Below are 17,409 nucleotides of genomic sequence, written 5' to 3' on the forward strand. Positions count from 1 at the left end.
TCTGAGTGGTTTCATCTTTATCTGAGGGCTTGTCTACAATGGAAATATAAACCACTGCTGACAAGGGGTGTCAGGAATGGGGGCAGCTGAACTGAGGCTCAACATGTTTTAGCTGAAATCAAGCTTAAAACTCAGGGGTAGGTTTATATCCAAGAAAAAATGGTTTTCATTTGATTTTTTTTTTTTAATCATGAAAAAGTTTCCGTTGAGCTTGGGTTTTGTAAAATCTTGCCTTTGAAAAAACTAAATGTCGTGTGTAAATGTACCTGACACAGTCCCCCATTAGAGAACATATCAGATATTATAGGCCCGCTATAGCACCCTTTCAGAGGAATGGAGTCATCTAACAGGTTTTTCCATTTCCAATTACTATAATCCATTCAAAATCCTCCACTTAATTTCTAGTATGGAGAACTTCTTATGCTTGCCTCTGGAACTGGCATAGCACCAATGCTCCCCATTCTCCAGTACATAACAGAAAATGAAGATGATGAAACCTTTATAACCCTGGTTGGTTGCTTCCGGACTTTTGAAAATATTTACTTGAAACCTCTTCTCCAAGATCAGTCTCGATACTGGAACGTCAGAACATGTTACGTCCTTAGCCAGGTAACATTCTGATATAGATACACTCATCCCTGGGCTCTCTGTGGTGAACAACTCTCTGCCTTCTCTGCTTTTGCCTCAGTGTTATCTAAGTTGATTGCTTACCAGTGGCCAACGGCATGTGTTGATCTAGTAGCATCTGTCTGAGAACATGTTCTTAAATCCTGTTCATACTAACTAGCAGACTTTCAATTGTATCACTCACTAGTTGACCTGTCTTGACAGAGGTTCTGTTAGGAAAGTCCCATTGAATTGTGTCCACCATGGAATATTTCCCCCCCTCCAAATTGATCATTGCTGCATCTGAAAAATTGTATTTATAAAACTCTCAGCTCTCTGTGAAACTCACAATAAACAAACTGCACCCAAACGGTTTTCCTTTTTCAGCACCCAAGCATTGATTTGTTAGCTGCTTTCATTCGCTGCTCACATTCATTAGCTAGTTTCAATCATCACAAATGTTCACTGCCAGCTTGGTGTCTCACCTTGCCACATGTATCCACCCAGCTTCTCATCAACTTATTTCACACTGGAGTCCTCTGATGAAGCCAATGTCGTGCCTATGTGTAAAAATGTTGGCGCCACATACTTAAAGTTGCAAACTATACCAAATTCGTGGACACGGGCCTACCTCTGAAGTAGCCTTCATTTTCAGGGATGTTGCTCATTTAGTCTCAAATTTACGTATGTTCCACACAAATCTGGTGTACCCTCACTTTTATTGTTGAAAATTATTTACATCAGAAATAAAGACTCATTGCACTCAGATTATAGAAAGTTGTTTATGCTAACAGTATGAATCACACAGCATTTTACGTTTCCTGACCTTCTGCTCCTAAAAACCTTTTTGCCACCAAAGAATAAGATGGTCACAAACAGTAAGGAGGTCTTGAAATTTCATCCTGTACAGGGCAGTGGTGCCTGTTTGACACTAATCAGTACATGGCAGTCCATATGTATTTTTCTCTTATCTTGTCTCATTGTGATTTCCTCTCATAAGAGGTTTGTTTTAATCCTACACCAAGTTGTACAGCTTCCTTTTTATAATTCTATCTGTCTACTTATCAATCTGTTTTATACTGCTGCCCATCATGGTAGTATGTGAGCACCTTCCACATAAAATCACTAACAATAGCAAAGGCCCTAGTGGACTTCATGGAATATCTGGCATTTCTCCCTTTTCAGGGTCAAAACTCTGCTTGGGGTAGGGTTTTATTTTTGCAGAGGGGAGTTATTAGGGGGTTGGGAATAGAGGGAGGTCTTCATATTGTGAGTGTCACTTCTGATGGGAAGGCTGTCTCAAAGAGGAATGTTTTGCAACATTTCCTAAAAATGGTCAGATTCTGGATTTGCCCAATCTCCTCTGAAAGATTGTTCCACAGCCCGATCCCCTTGACAGATAATGCTTTGTTCCCAGCTCACACCTGATTCATCCTGGGCTTTGTGATTTTCATTGTCCAGGAAAAGCACAGATGTCGCAGTGGTTCATTGACATCAATTATTAAAGAAACCACCTAGATGGATTCCTGAAGGGTAAACTTTCAGATGAAACTCTGTCAAGGGAGGTCAGGTGTTTGGTCTAAGCATTAACTCTTCAAAGTATTAATCATCCTTTTTTTTCTAAAATAACTTGATACAGTGTAAACTTTTTGCTTTTCCAGGAATCTTCCCTGGAAAAACTTCCTTGGAGCTATCAAGAAAACACACACACTGGCCATATAACTGAGAATTTGATTAAGAAAATGATAAATTCCTGTAGAAGAAAGCCATTTGTGCTGATTTGTGGCTCGGTAGCATTTAATGAAGATATGACTAGATGTCTGAAAGCCATAGGACTCAAAGAGGATTCCTATTTTGTATTTTAGCAGTGTGTTCCAGACCGGCTTCCTCTGAAAAGAAATGCAGACCAAGCATGCACCTGTTTCCTATGCAAACATCAATTTGAACTTGTCCTTTGACCTGTTTGGGTTTCTCGTGCATATATTTTCATATGCTTTTGTATAAAATATTTTATACAGTGTCTTTAATATAATTCTTAATATATTGTTTTAAAAATCCCTCTAGGCTAGCTGACAATAACGTAGCACAGCTAGGAAAGAGGAGAATGAAGGTGGAAGCAGTAACTCAAAATTTCATGAAAGAGACATTTAGCATTACTTTTATCTCATTTTTTTGTGTCATCACTTTCATTTTGTAATTAAAAAGGAGAAGGTAAGTAACTGCTCTGATCTGTGCATCATTGTCACGGTACTAACACCCGGAAAGTCATTTGGGTCTACCATGTCACTGCACTATTGGGAACTCTTAATCCAGAGGTTATTGCCATAAGGGACTTTAAATGTATGTCTACACTGCACAAAAGACCAGGCTTTGACGCAGGTTTGAACCTGAGCCCTGTAGACGTGCCCTTCGTTGCTTGCGGCACAAATTCGTGAGAGACCACTCTTTCAAACACCAGTGCCCTTTTATTTCCTTGTATTTTCCCACCACCACGTATATACAGCTTTATACAGTTTGCTGTCAGGCAGGTAGCCCCTTGGGGAACAGCTTGTTCTTACAGCTAGCTGGGAGCAACAGGTCCTCACTTTCCTGTTCCTCCCCTTCTACTTCCTTCCTGCTATCTTTATAGGCCTTCCCCCATCAAGCTCACAGGTGTCTCTCCTTCAGGGCTTTAATCAGCCACAGCCTGTCAGCTCCAATCTCTTCCCCTTACTGGGAGCTGAGCTAGCAGGCTCTGAGCTAACAGGGGCTGAGTCAGTGCCTTTTGGCCAGCACCCTGTTACAAGCCCCCATTCCAAATCAGTCTGATTTAGGTCAGCAAGCACTCAGGGCGCAGATCCTAGGGCCTTAATAGGGCAGTGGGTCAGAGCCCAACTCCTGCTGTGACTCCAGTCCAAGCCCTCTCCTTTTGCAACGTGAACACAGGTCAAACCACAGATCCAAGTCAGAAGGTCTGCATAACGTAATAGCATTGATGCGTTAACATGGCTGTGAGACCTGGATCCAGCACTTGTAAAGCTGGGTTTACATAGCAGTGTGGATGCTCAAACACAAGCTTGGAAACACCGAGTCCATGAGCTCGGGTCCCGCAGACCCGGGTTTACAATGCAGTTAGACATACCCTAATACTTCTGGTCACTGGGCATTTATGAAGCCTTGCCCCATGATGTGTTGATGCACTGGTATGGGTTTGCACGGTGTACCCAAAAAATGTAAAATCCTTTATCATTTGTGTACAACATTTCACGTGGAGAATAAAAATGTATCCTAAAAATCTATTGAGAAAGTGTGTGCATGATGTTCTAGCTGTTGTTAAACCTCAGTTTCTCAGGGATGATGGTTATTTGCTTTACCTGCTTCCAAACATTTTATAGTCTCTATTGTTTATGAAACTGAAGCTATTTTCAAGTTAGAAAAGCTGTTGCATGGTGACTGCCTGACTTTTCCATAGGCAGAGGGCTGCCAGAACTGACTTTCTGAACTTCCCAGGAACACTGCCTCATATCTGGAATAATGTTTGGATTTTCCACGGGGCTGTTCTGGAATGCTCTAGCATTGTGGGGGGAGGAAGGGGCAGTACATAGAGGTCTGCTAGGGCTGCATTTTACTAGCTGTTCCAGAGGTTACAAACAGGGCCGGCTCCAGCTTTTTTGCCGCCCCAAGCGGTGAAGAAAAAAAAAAAAAAAAGCCGCGATTGGCGGCACTTCGGCAGCAGCTCTACTGCGCCGCTTCATTCTTCGGCGGCAATTTGGCAGTTGGTCCTTCCCTCCAAGAGGGACCGGGGGACCCGCCGCCGAAGACCCGGATGTGCCGCCCCTTTCCATTGGCCGCCCCAAGCACCTGCTTCCTGCGCTGGTGCCTGGAGCTGGCCCTGGTTACAAAGCCACAAAGCAGCGATGTTACCCCAGAGGAGATGAAGGAATGAAGAAAACACAATCTATTCAATAAAATTCCTCACTACCACCCCTCCCCCTAAAAGATACAAAATAAAGTAGAAAACAACAAAAGCTCCAATTCAAGCAAGGTACTTAAACACTTGCTGACCATTAAGAACGCAAAATCAATGGGATTATTCACATGCTGAAAGTTAGGCACAGGCTTAAGTGCCTTGCTGAATCAAGGGCAGGAGAGAGTGGAGCTGCTGAATTTGTTCTGCCTCTGGCAGAACATCTGGCAGGTGCAGGCTAGGAGTTGTCCCTGGGATTCTTTAGCAACAAGTCCAAACTGCCTCTGAGTTCCATGCAGACCCAGGCTCAGCCAGATGTAACAGACTGGAGGAGATGGTTGATCTCAGAAATAAAAGTATTGGGTATCATAATTTCCATTTTAAAACATTATTAATGGAAAACAATAGTTGTTAGTAAAAGTACATCCAGTGATAGAATGATACGTACTTCGCTTTGTAAAGCACTTTGAGACAGACTGGTGAAAAGCACTATGTAAGAGCCAGGTATTGTTATGGGTATGACAAGGCATCTTGCGCACATAAGTGTACACGTGATATATGGCGCACATAGTCTCTCTCCACATCTTTAAATTCATCTGTTAATTAGCATTTTTATTCTGTTTTAGAGTTTCTGTGTATGCTCTAGCTATGGCACAGTTCCAAGTTTGTCATCAAACACCCGTGTCTCAGCGTCTCGCTTTACTTGTAGCTAGTAACATACCTAAGCTCTTCCTATGCGAAGGAGATGTATTTGGATTGTTACTCGAAATAAACAGCATGTACCAAAACAATACAAAAGAGTGTCTCATTCACGTACTGGGAGGATGTGAAGTTATCTGAATGAGGGTCCCACAGACACCGGCTAGTCACCACTATATCCACAGTCTCATCTTTGCTTTTGTTTCCAATGGTGACGTTGACAACTAACTTATACCGAGGAGGAGTGACTTGCTTGACCAAGTGTTTTATTTCTTCACTTAAAGCAAGAGTGAGGCTGGCACATTTTGCAGGCTCATAAGTAACGTTGGCGAGTTTGGTTGGTAAATATTCCCTTAGCAGCTCTTCTGCTCTGCCACAAGAGAATTTCTCTTTCGGTATTGCAGACGAGACTGGAATCTGTAACAAAGACCCAACTCTATAATATAATTTAATTAATTTATTTGTATTACAGTCATGCCCAGCGCCCTTAGTCAGGATTGGGGCCCCATTGTTTTAGACCCTGTACAAACACAAACACACACACGTATGTGTGTGTGTGTGTGTTACAATTGAACCACAATAAATTCTGTTCCAACAATATGAATCTCTACATTTTCAAAGAGCTACCTGGGGTTTAACCAGTCAACTTCCAGTCAAGTCAATGAGAGTTGACTCCAATTACTGTGAGTCTAGAATTAACCCTCACAAGCACATTAACGGAACTGGATCAGTGTGCTGGCTCACACTACAGTCATCCCCACAACACAAAATGTGGTTCTGGTTCCCCAGCATAGGTAAATGCTAAGATATATCCAGGGCTTTTGCCCAATTCGGACACATGGTTAAAATCTGGTTAGGTCTGCACTGGAATATCAAACCCTGTTTTAAACATCTTGGGTGCCGCCACTATACTATTATGGTAGATGGGGAAGTTCTGTGAACCTATCTGCTCTAGTAGGACTTCTACCCAATGCTGACTGCCCAAGTCCTGCCCCAACATATGTTGGGTCTCATAAAGCCTGAGATGGAGATATCCCATCTCCTAGAACTGGAAGGGACCTTGAAAGGTCATCAAGTCCAGCCCCCTGCCTTCACTAGCAGGACCAAGTACTGATTTTGCCCCAGATTCCCAAGTGGCCCCCTCAAGGATTGAACTCACAACCCTTCACTAGCAGGACCAAGTACTGATTTTGCCCCAGATTCCCAAGTGGCCCCCTCAAGGATTGAACTCACAACCCTGGGTTTAGCAGGCCAATGCTCAAACCACTGAGCTATCCCTCCCCCCAAGATGGATTCTTCAGTCGCTGGCTGTACTTTGGCCCTGGCTAGGAACACAGGGGAAGGCATCATCTCAGACCATTATGAGCCAAATTTTCGAAGACTTGTTCACACGCATTAAGCTTTGAAAATCTAGAGGTTTTTTCTAAATACCCGTGGGTATGTCTACACTGCAGCTGGGAGCATGCTTCCCTACTTGTGGAGGCTAGGCAGATGCTCTAGCTCTGCTCAAGCTAGCATGAAAAAAATAGCCGTGTAGCCATGGGTAGCACAGGGGGAGACTTGGGCTAGCCACCTGAGGACAAATCCCCCCGGAATCCCGGCTATGCACTCAGTTAGCCCGAGCCACTGCCTGTGGTACCCCCGACTACACTGTTACGTTTAGTACGCAAGCTTGAGCAAATCGCATCTGGGTGTGTGTCCATGTCCGTGTCCGAGCAGAGAAGCGTGCTCCCAGCTGCAGTATCGAAGTACCCAGTGCAACTCTTTGAAAATGCAGGGGTATAACTTCAAGTTAGCAAAGAATGGGAGAGTTAAAACTGGAACTGTACTTTAAATTCCACCCCAATATGCCTAGGTATTTCAGCACATATGGAACACGATGGGGCACAACCCTGCCCAGCTGGTCTGGCCCTTCTGCTGCTAAGCCTTCTCTCTTTGTTCATGGCTAGAAGGGAGGGGAGTGAGAGACACACAGCCCAGGCTGTGAATATTATTGGGTTGCCATCCTGCAAAGGCAGACTGCAGGGAGAGAGGGTGGCAGTTTTGTATGCGGCTCCACCAGCTCAGCCATCTGCATTCCCTGGAGGAGGGAAATTCTTCAGGGGAATTTCCCCTTAGTGTGGGAGGTGGCCCTGGAAATGTGAAGAACCTTAAACAGCAGCTGTCGGCACAGCAATCTCGAAGGCAGTGGTGCCCAAACTTTTCCTGTCTCACCCTCCCCTTACCAGTCATGGAATCTGTCCACGCCTCCCCATACACACATACACTACTGCACAGTTGTCTCAGCAGAGGAGCTGGGACGGAGCTGGGGGCAGAATTGGGGATGTGGGGGGAGCTGGGGCTAGAGGTGGAGCTGGCCTAGGGGGCAGAGGGAATGAGGGCAGAGCTGGGGGCGGGGCAGCGGGGCGCTCCCTCCCTGCCCCCCCCATGGGGGCTTGCCCCTCTAAACGTTCCTCTGTGCCCTCTTGGGGGTGAGAGGAAGTATGTCCCACAGTTTGGGGACCACTGCTCTAAACAGACTCCACCTCTGACCAGGCCCTAATGATCTTTATTCTCCACTATCCACAGACGCTCTCCCCCACTCCACAGACTCCCTCTGCCCAAGCTTGGATTTACACCTTCCCTTGCTCAGGCAGCCCTGTTTGGAGGAGGTAGGGGCCCTTGCTCAGTGTGCTGAGTGTGAAAGCCATGCTGCAAAGACAGGCTGTTCTTGTACTCCAGCCCCAGCCTGTGTGTGACACGAACGCTCAGTTGGCAGGATGCTGCCTGGGCTCTTTACTTACTAAAGAAAGATGGGTTTCCCCACTTTTCAACAGACTCTAGGAGCAGAACAGAGAAGTATCCCATAGGAAGAGTTTCATTGAAAAAATGCTTAGATATTGATTGTTGCATCAATTAGGAAATGGATTCTTAGTGCTGTGTGTGTGTAGAGTCATCTCTGGAGATGCAGATGGCTCATTTCATGTCAGAATGCTGGGATCAAAGAGATCAGCTCATCTCCCGGCCAATGCAGGATTGGTCCCTACAGGACATTTCCAGTGCTAGACCCGCAACCTAGCAATGAGGCTTTCAGTACTTCCCCAAGGAGACAAGTCCACCGTCTAATGCAGCTCACTGCCAGGAAGGTTTTTCTGATATGCAGCCTAGATATTCTCTTTCTTAATTTCATCTCATTACTTCGTGTTCCTGCCTAAGTAATTCCTCTCCCTACTTGGTACTGTCTTTAAACCCTTGATCAGCTCTGAAGTCCCACTGTTTGATAACATCCCTTCCATTTAAATTGAATCCAAGTCTTTTTCGACTTGTGGTTTATAGATTCTTACCTGGTAGAAACTGTGTGAGACCCAGATATGGCATAACTCTGTCTCTAGGGAAGCAAAATGGTTGCAGTACAAACTAATCCACTGTGGTCCTGATGCAGAGGTCCTTGCTGTTAATGGCAAGACTCCTATTTGACACGACTGACCTGGCTGGTCACCATTATTCCTCATCCCGTCGCCCCCACCCTCTAGCCCAGGACTGCTTGGCTGACAAATGAGGATTCCTCAGTTCAGACACAGCAGCTGAATTGCAGGCCCCAGGTCACACGAGGGTGAACGTGTCATGAGGCTGATATATGCTGTCTCCTAGGAGCACCTGGTAGAGAGCTCTCCACCCCCTCTCCTGGCTTCCTGAGTAATGTTGTATCCAGTGGGTTCAACAAATAGCAGAAACTGGGGACACGGCATGCAGCTGGATGGAATGGGGAAGCTAAACCACACAAAGACGAGCATCCTAGGCACTGCCATCCCAGACCAGATCAGTGAGCCATCCAGGCAGGCAGCCTGTTGCTGACAGTGGCCAGCGACGGATGCATGCTTTGGAGGAAAGCAGGCGGAAGCCAGAGTGCTCTGGCCACCTGTACAATAATCGAGCCTGGAGGAAGCATGTTCTTTCTAAGCCCGGCTGATGAGTCTGTTCCAAGCAAGGTGAGGGCTAATCACCACCTTTGTAGTTTTATCCATGAGCGTAGCAATGGAGGCTATTCTGGACAGCATAGGCCTGACCCAAGGCACCCTTTGACCCTAACTGGAGTTATGGGCTCAGCACCACTGAAAATCAGATGCTAAGGCTTTGTCTTCACTCAGAAACAAGGTGTGTTCTTAGCTCAAGTTAACTAACACACGGTAACTAACATGAGGTAAAATCCTAGTACTAGATCTAGGATTTTCCATAGTCTTTAACTCAACCCACTAATATGTGAAAAACTACCAACTGCCTGGTCTTCACTAGGATTTTAACTGGTGTTAGGCTACTCAGGTTGGGACCACACCTCTTCAGCTAGAAAAGACACATTCCTATAGGTTTGATCCAAACCCCATTGATGTCAGTGGGGTTTGGATCAGGCCCAAAGGGCCAAATTTCCATATAAGCTCAGATTCCATTTAGGCACCAGAATAAATGCACATTGGGTGCTGAGCTCTTTGGATCTATCATATGTAGACCACAGTGATACCTGAAACATGCACATATCCTAGTCAATGAAAGAGGCCTGAGCCCAGCCCAGTCCAGATCTTCAAAGCCTTTGGAGCAGTTCCTAGACAGGGCAATTCCACTGTGGTGTGTCCCACTGTTATTGGCATCGAGTGGTCAGTCTTCATTGCTAATTGAGGGGATGTCACCATTCTCCTCAGCCACAGGAATGTCCAATAGAAAACTGCACTGAGCGTGCCATCTGAGTGACCCTGCGCTAGGCAGACAGAACACGTACCTTCTCATTGATGATGGTGATGGGCTTGTGACGAGAGATCTGGAGTCTTGACTTGTTTTTCATAGTGGCTCGGTTCTACAAGTCAAATGCATGCTTTACCAGGTGCTAAGATACACGAGCAAGACAACAAAGCTCCAGCCCGCCTTTCATACCCACACACTGGGCAGCTCTTCAGGGCAGGGAGTGTCTGACTGTGGACACGTGCACGGCTCAGTACAATGGGGCCTGCAGACACTGCGGTACCACTTCGCCATTCTTCAGCATCTTTCATCAAAGGATCTCAAAGCACTTTACAAAGGTGATCTTAGTAAGCTTTGCAATGTCCCTGTGAGGCAGGGAAGGGATCACTTCACCTACCACTGCAATATAGCCACCTCTGGAATTGAAGGCAGCAACAATACACAACATTTTAGGGCAGGGAGTGAAGAACAAGACTATATTCACAGCCATAGTGAACTATCTATATTCACATAGCCTGCCTTTGACTTATAAACATCCAAATACAGCCTTATTTTGTTTGCTGTAAGGGGATCTCAAAGCACCTTATGAACACTACTGAGCTTAGCCTCACTCCATCCCCATGAGGCAGGTCCCGGTTTCAGTATCCCTGTTTTACAGCTGAGAGGCTGTCATTTGACAAGGTTACACAAACGGTCAGTGGTTGAGCTGGGAACAGACCCCAGCTCCCCTTACTCCCTGCCCTGGGCTAGGGGAATTTAGCTAGAATGTCATTGCCAGAGTTGGAATTTGTCCCAGACTCTGTGGTTAACATCTCGGCTCCTATTGTAGCACTTTTCTAAGGGCTCCTTCGGGCTTTGTTTGTTTAACTAAGGGGAGCAGGCTGCTTTAATACACTGTGTGGCTGAGATGGGAGCTATCCAGTGTCGGACTATTAGCTGGCACCTCTAGCTATACTGTAAATCCTGGTACTGGCGCCCAACAGAAAACGCCTGAGCCCCAGTATTAGGCATTATACGTTTTACCTGAGCCCTCACCACCAGAAAACACAGAGTCAATGGCCAGTCCACTGCTAGCAGCTGCCTTAAACAGGTAAGCTACATGGGGGGGAGTTAAAAACATCATCATTGATTCCTGCCGTGAGTAAAATGGATTTAATCCCAGGGCCAATCATGTTAGCAGAGGCCAGTTTCAAAGGGTAGGTGGGATGATAAAGAGAGTCAGGGATGCACTCCAGTACCGAGCATGTGCCCCAGGAAAGGGGCACATGCGGATGTCTCTGTTAACCATGCTAGCGAGGGCCAGGAGCTCTACAGCACAGCTTCAAACCTCTGCAGTCAGAGCCAGCCTGACAGTGATGGGGTTGGTCAAAACCACTGGGCTTTCTCCCGCTGCCTGTGGGGGATGATCCCCTGCTGGTGTTGGGGGGGCAAAGGCTGTGGCCCTGCAGAGGGCTGGGAGTTGTGGAGGTTGCACTGGGCAGCAAGGCCCCAGACTTTGGTTTACTGTTTGTGTCCATTAACAGGACCTGGGTATAGATGCTTTTAGCAGCAATACCAGCCTCTTTCGCTCCTGTTCTGAATCTTCCTGGTGTCTGCTCGAGGGGGATGGTTACTGCTATGGGACACAGCAGAACCAGGGGGTCACTGGAGCCTTGCTCTTAAGTGGCTCTTATTGGGAGCATCTCTACAGCAATAACCACAGTACCTTAAATTCCTTAGTGAGTCGCTGGGCGGCTAGAAGGCCCCTCAGGCTAACAGCGGCTGGTTTAGAAGTTGTGGCCTCTGAAGCTCTTGTGGTTTCTGTGCCCATCTGAAGCTTGGAAGGTGAGTAACCGCCAGCAGCAAGAGCACCTGGGGACTTAAGGGGAATATACGGACCAAGAAGTGAGTGCGTGTGGATGTCTGAGTGAAGAGACGTGCCGGTGTCATGACACCAGCTGCAGGAGCATCTGGTCCATGGCGTCCGTCTTGGACGCTTCCCCAAATGGAATTTTGTGACGCATTCACTGAGCCGCTAGCCACCCATCCTGCCCTGGCAGCTCAAACCCTTCGCCTGCCCCCAAGTTAAGATAACAAAAATACGAATTGGACCCTTTAAACAAACAGGTAAACCCCACCCAACCCCACACATCCCACGGCACATCCCAGCCACCCACAGTGAGTGTGAAGGGGGGTAGTGAATGCCCTGCATCTCTGGGTGTGGATGCATCGTCTGGCTAGTGAATCTAATTCTTACATGGGCCCCTGCACCACAGTAGCTGAATGCCTTTTCCTCCCTGATGTTAAATAGAACACACACACACATGTTGAGTGTTTGAATTTGAAGAGGGAAGTCTGTATTCGTGTGTACACTGTACTGTATTTGGTTTGCTGCTGTTGCATAGCACTTCAGCTGGGGTGGGGGGTCAAGGGAGGAAGTATGATTATTGTTATTATCACCCATAAAATAAATCCAGGCACTTAATGACCTTGGCAGAGAGCATTTCCTGGGGATTAATGACAGATTGGTGTTCATGTCCCTCAGGCTGTCAGCTCCTCCCAGCTGGACATTAATCCACAAGAAATGTCTTGGGTATCGATCCCTATTGCTTAATTAATAAATGCGACATGTCTTACTGGCTTAGATTTAGAGACGGCCCTTTCTTCTCTTCCTGCTGCATTGAAGGTGACTTTTTTAGCACCTGTCACTCTTTCTTTTGAGGCCTTTAGGTCTTTTGGTTTCCTGGCATTCATCTGAGTGTTGTTTTGTTGCTGCAGCAGAGAATTTCACCCTTAGAAGGAGGGAAACAGATGACACGCTTGCTGTCTTCTGCGTTTCCCTGGCTAATGTGGCACCGCACGAGAAGCAAATCTTTCAGAAGCAACACAAAGTCTTGATTATCCTCAGCTGATTACATCCGCTTTACAAGAGTCTGCACAAAAAGGAGCATGAGCTGTCGAGCAAGAACATTGTAATTCACCGAGGTCTTAACGTTTTCTGTAATAATCAATTTCTTGCCTATGAGTCACCATTCATCTTCAGTACTTTCTTTATTGGGTGGATTTGCTATCTTTAGTTCTAGGCTACCAACTGTCTTTGAGAAACAACCACACTAATTAGGAGCGATTACCAGTCTATCAAGTTTTAAAAGTCAGGTGCACTGTCCCCATCTGACCTGGAGCCCTGTTTTCAAAAGTGGCTAGTGGTTTTGGGTACCCAGCCTGAGTTGCCAGAAGGGGATTTTCAGAAGGTGCTGAACACCCTCCTCTGTAAATGAGGTCCCTTAAGGTGTCTCAAGTTGAGCACCCAAAAAGCAGAGTCATCCAAAATCACTAATCCCTGGTTTTGGAAATCTTGGAGCCAAGATCACTTTTTAAAGACTAGGACTGGGCTGTCTCACCCAATCAGATTTCAAAACAGAATTCATCTGAGTGGTGTAGACTAAATGACCTGCTTCTTCCTTAGATTACAAGGCAGACACATAAACATTACTGTTTTCAGGGTTGCCTTTGGTAAACGATGTGCTTGTTATATTGCCTGGAACATTTCTAAATGGCATTACTCTTTCACTGCCTGTCTTAGAGCTGCTCACGTGTATTAGCTCATGTTGAGAATGCCAATAGTAGTGGCCAGGAGAGTCAGGACCCAGTTCTGGGCTCGCTTTCGGGACTGTAAATACGGAGTAACTCCCATCAGATCCCCCAAGTTACACAGGTGTAAATCTGAGCGAGCAGAGTCAGTCCCTCAATGTACCAAAAAGATTTTCCCTTTGCAAATCTGGAATGCATTTTGTATTAAGAAAGGTAAATGTGTAAAAATGTGCAGGCAGAAGGTAACGGCCCTAATGTCTACACAACAGGGCTACACTACAGCCATCACCCAGTGTATCACACGGGCTCCAGGGATGGGGACACTCTACTCACTGACAGATAGGAAGAATTGTTTTTGTCCTACCTGCAGATGGCCTTGGTGTAGCCTCGGTTCAAGGCGCTTTGCTCTCCTTGTGACAGCCACGTTAAACACTGACCAGATTAAGTTAAAATAAAATGAAGCCACTTCTACTTAACAGGACGCCTGCCCTCCAGTGTGTACAAAATGGATGGCTAACACTCCTCCAGTTACTGATTCTGGCTACTGTGTTGACTCTCTCCAGACCTCCACCCTCCATAAACATTAAGGCAAACAAGATTTGCATTTCTTTCTCTGGAGAGAGAGCAGGAGAAAGAGGCATTATTTACATAGCATTTGCTTTGTTCTCCCTCAGTCAGCTGGTGAGATGTTACTCTATTAACCATTAGAAAGCCGGCCCTTTATTGACAAAATTGGTGGTCCTTTGGCATGGTTCTCCCTTTGTAAAGATAAACTCTTCCTGGCTTCGGAGCGTGCGGCTGGTGAAACTAACATCCATAGCAATCTGAGGGGGCGATATTAAGTAAAGCAGTTCAGGGATGCTGCCTACATTGAGGTCATAAAATTATAACATATGGCAGGGTCCTAGGACTAAATTGTTTCCTGTAGGGGTTATTTCCATGGGAAATAGCGTGGTCAGGAGGATAAGGAATGAGAGGAGGCAGGCGATGTGGTTTCTATTCCCAGCTTTGCCACTGACCTGCTGTGCGACCTTGGGCAAGTCACTTCACCCATCCATGCCTCAGTTTCCCATGCAACTCTGTGCCTTGTCTAGTGTAAGCTCTTTGGGGCAGGGGCAGTTTCTTGCTATGCGTATGTACAGTGCCTAGCACGATGGGGCCCTGATATTTGCTGGAGCCTCTGGGAGCTTCTGTAATACAATACAATAATAATAGGAGACAGGAAATTCAGGGTATGTCTATACTGTAATAAAAGAGCACCGCTGGCCCAGGTCAGCTAACTCAGGCTTGCAGGGCTTGGGTTGCGGGGCTATACAATTGCAGTGTATTCGTTCGGGCTCGGGGGGGAGCCTGGGATCTGAGTAGGGTGACCAGATGTCCCGATTTTATAGGGACAGTTCCAATTTTGGGGGCTTTTTCTTATATAGGCACCTATTATCCCCCATCCCCATCCCGATTTTTTACTCTTGCCATCTGGTCACCCTAGATCTGAGACCCTCGTGGGGTCTCAGAGTGTGGGCTGCAGCCCAAGCCTGAACGTTGACACTGCTACTTTATAGCACTGCGAGCCCGGGGCAGTTGACTCTGAGATTCAGTACCAGAGGTTTTTTTATCGCACTGTTGACGTACCCTCAGTATCTTTGGACGAATGTCGGTTTGGACCAATTCTTCTTTGGACTGGCGGGTGGTTGCCCCACCCGCCAGTCCACAAGGAAAGGGGTTCAATCCTAAAATGCACAGCTCTCCTGAGATTTATTGGAAGCCAGGACCATCTTTGTGGTGTCCCTGTGCTTCCACGGTGCCTCCTGACCGATGGTTTCATAATGTCTCAGGAGGTCCCCAGGGCACTGGGGATGGTAATCCTGCTACAGGAGGGAAATCAGTGTACAGGTGCCAGCAGCGTCCATTGCTAATTTACTCTAGAGATTCCCACTGATGTTGAGTGAGGACGACAGTGACTGAACCAGCAGAGGCCCAGACAAGTTCTGTTCATGTCTGTGAACCTCTGCCTGGGAGGTTTTTGGTGCTAGCTGGCTGTCCATGAGCACACTTCGAGGCTGCACTTGGCCAGTGCGTTTAGACTGTGCCTGTCAGAGGGCATCACTCACCGCTGGTCTGGCGCTGCCTCCTGGGGATTAGTTCGATGCCGATGCCCTCCCATCCGTGGCTTGCACACTGTTGCTCTGTCCCCGTTGTCTGTCTGCAGCCCTTCCCACGGCCCCAGGAACTGTAGTGTCCTCTTCATGGCTCAACCCTTCGGCCAGGTCACCATCCATGTTTCCCCCTTTTGGCGGTTAGTATTGCAGTCCAAATCCTGCCACTTCCCTGTGGTGAGTTGGAGGGACCCGGGCCCGTCTACTACTCCAGGTCCCAGCCCAAGGATCCCGTGTATCGCAGCCTCCTGCTGTTCCTCTAGCTCCTCTCACCACTGCTACGATTCCCTAGACACTTCTCCATGGCCCCAGCTCCTCCTTTGCCCTTACCTCAGAGCCCTCAGCTGCTCAGTCCCTGGAGCCAGCCAGGAGTTCTCCCTTGCTCCCCCGGTCCCTGCCAGCAACTGACCTGTCCGTGCTGCTAGCTTTCTTTCAGGCTGCTAGAGTGCTTGGGACACAGTTCTCCCCTCTTGTGCTCCCAGCAGCAACCGACCTCTGCTCTGCCTGCAGTTCCATTTCTGTGAGACTCCTGGGCCCTGACTGACTGCTCCTCGCAGCCTCTCTCCTATTGGCTGCTTCCCTTCCCGCGCAGCCTCCCTAGGGCTTTAGTAACCTCTTGTATGCCAGTGTGGGGTAAACACCCTATCATGGTGCCCACTTGCTCTCTCTCACCATTGAGCCTGGAAAGACCAAATGGTATTCTCCAGCAGCGCCACTAGCCCCACTTCTAGTCCCAGTCCCCCTATGAGCTCACACCTAGCACCCATAGAAGCTGATGCTTTATAAGTAGATTCAGTCAGGCAGAATGAGCACAAAGCCATTGACCCTGACCCTTGCCTGTGTGCCCCCACCAAGATTTTCAAACTTCAGGGCCTGTGAGCCCATGTGACCTGGATCTGGCATAAAATATTTGTGAACCTCTTTGGACTTAACATTGGAATGCTTTGCATCAATGTCCAATGAGAGATGGGAGATCTAGTATTTTGCCCATCTCCCCTGATTGGTAACCACTGAATACCTCTATCATAGTCATCATTCCTGGTAGAATGATCAACCCAAAATATGTGACTTGCAGGAATAATCAGGTCAATACACAACATTGTTGAGGGAATGAGCATGATGACTGATTGGCTTAAAAATCATGAGATAAAAATTATGGTTGGGTTCTTCTTTTTGAGCTTCTGTTGTCTGAACCTTTACTTTACGCTCAGGCCACATTTCTCAAGCTTTTCTCTGCAGCCATAAAGGCTAAAAACGTACTGGTTTTTTTTTAAATGAAAAGCCGAGGTTCGCATGTAAGCATTTTTCTCCAGGAGCTGAGGATTTCAGAAAAGTACCAGGTATCACGAGACTAGCAATAAAATTAAATTAACAATGAACATGGCTGGGCTATTGGCTGAATAAAGGCATGGGATGCGAGTTGGTGATGGAATACAGAGCCTTTAAGATCTTGGATTGAATTCTATCCCAGATTGGCATTATCTTACAACTGTTGGAATTCCTGTGTGAAATGACTTGATGGGTCCCAGTCCTGTTCTTAGGGGCTGAGTGACCACATCAGAAAAAACATCATCGTACTTAATATCTTCCTCTTTATCCTTCCCAAGGCAGAATGGGCCTGAGACTTAATTATCCTCATCCCTCAGAAGTGATCCCTCCCCATAGGGCTGATGACATGGAGGAATCAGTGAAGAGAGGACTCTGGTTTCCAAGACTGCCAGCTCA

The 17,409-nt window shown here is 46.8% G+C and overlaps 2 protein-coding genes across 8 annotated transcripts in view; one reads left to right on the plus strand and one right to left on the minus strand.

The window, feature by feature from the left end:
• LOC128841969 (NADH-cytochrome b5 reductase-like) overlaps window positions 1-5,333 on the plus strand; it is a 16,516-nt gene extending 11,183 nt beyond the window's left edge. For 3 of the 6 annotated variants that reach the window (XM_054037533.1, XM_054037532.1, XM_054037537.1), the window contains 2 exons: window positions 406-609; window positions 2,268-2,473. In XM_054037533.1, the coding sequence (XP_053893508.1) occupies window positions 406-609; window positions 2,268-2,471 (408 nt within the window). In that variant the 3' untranslated portion in view covers window positions 2,472-2,473. Of the gene's footprint in view, window positions 1-405; window positions 610-2,267 lie in introns of all 6 variants that reach the window. The other 3 variants (XM_054037535.1, XM_054037534.1, XM_054037536.1) reach the window with 2 other exon arrangements.
• On the minus strand, window positions 5,312-14,007 carry LOC128841970 (dynein light chain Tctex-type protein 2B-like). Of its 2 annotated transcripts, none has more exons than XM_054037538.1 (5): window positions 13,896-14,007; window positions 12,578-12,873; window positions 11,667-11,819; window positions 10,002-10,076; window positions 5,312-5,668 (listed from the first exon to the last, which is right to left on the minus strand). In XM_054037538.1, the coding sequence occupies exons 2-5, from the start codon at window positions 12,692-12,694 to the stop codon at window positions 5,312-5,314; spliced, it is 702 nt and encodes a 233-aa protein (XP_053893513.1). In that variant the 5' UTR covers window positions 12,695-12,873; window positions 13,896-14,007. The 2 variants fall into 2 exon arrangements, with proteins under 2 accessions (XP_053893513.1, XP_053893514.1); XM_054037539.1 differs by having other exon boundaries at window positions 12,578-12,894.
• Window positions 14,008-17,409: the final 3,402 nt, after the last annotated feature.

This window comes from Malaclemys terrapin, chromosome 8 (assembly GCF_027887155.1).
Source record: "Malaclemys terrapin pileata isolate rMalTer1 chromosome 8, rMalTer1.hap1, whole genome shotgun sequence".
Classification (NCBI taxonomy): domain Eukaryota; kingdom Metazoa; phylum Chordata; order Testudines; family Emydidae; genus Malaclemys; species Malaclemys terrapin.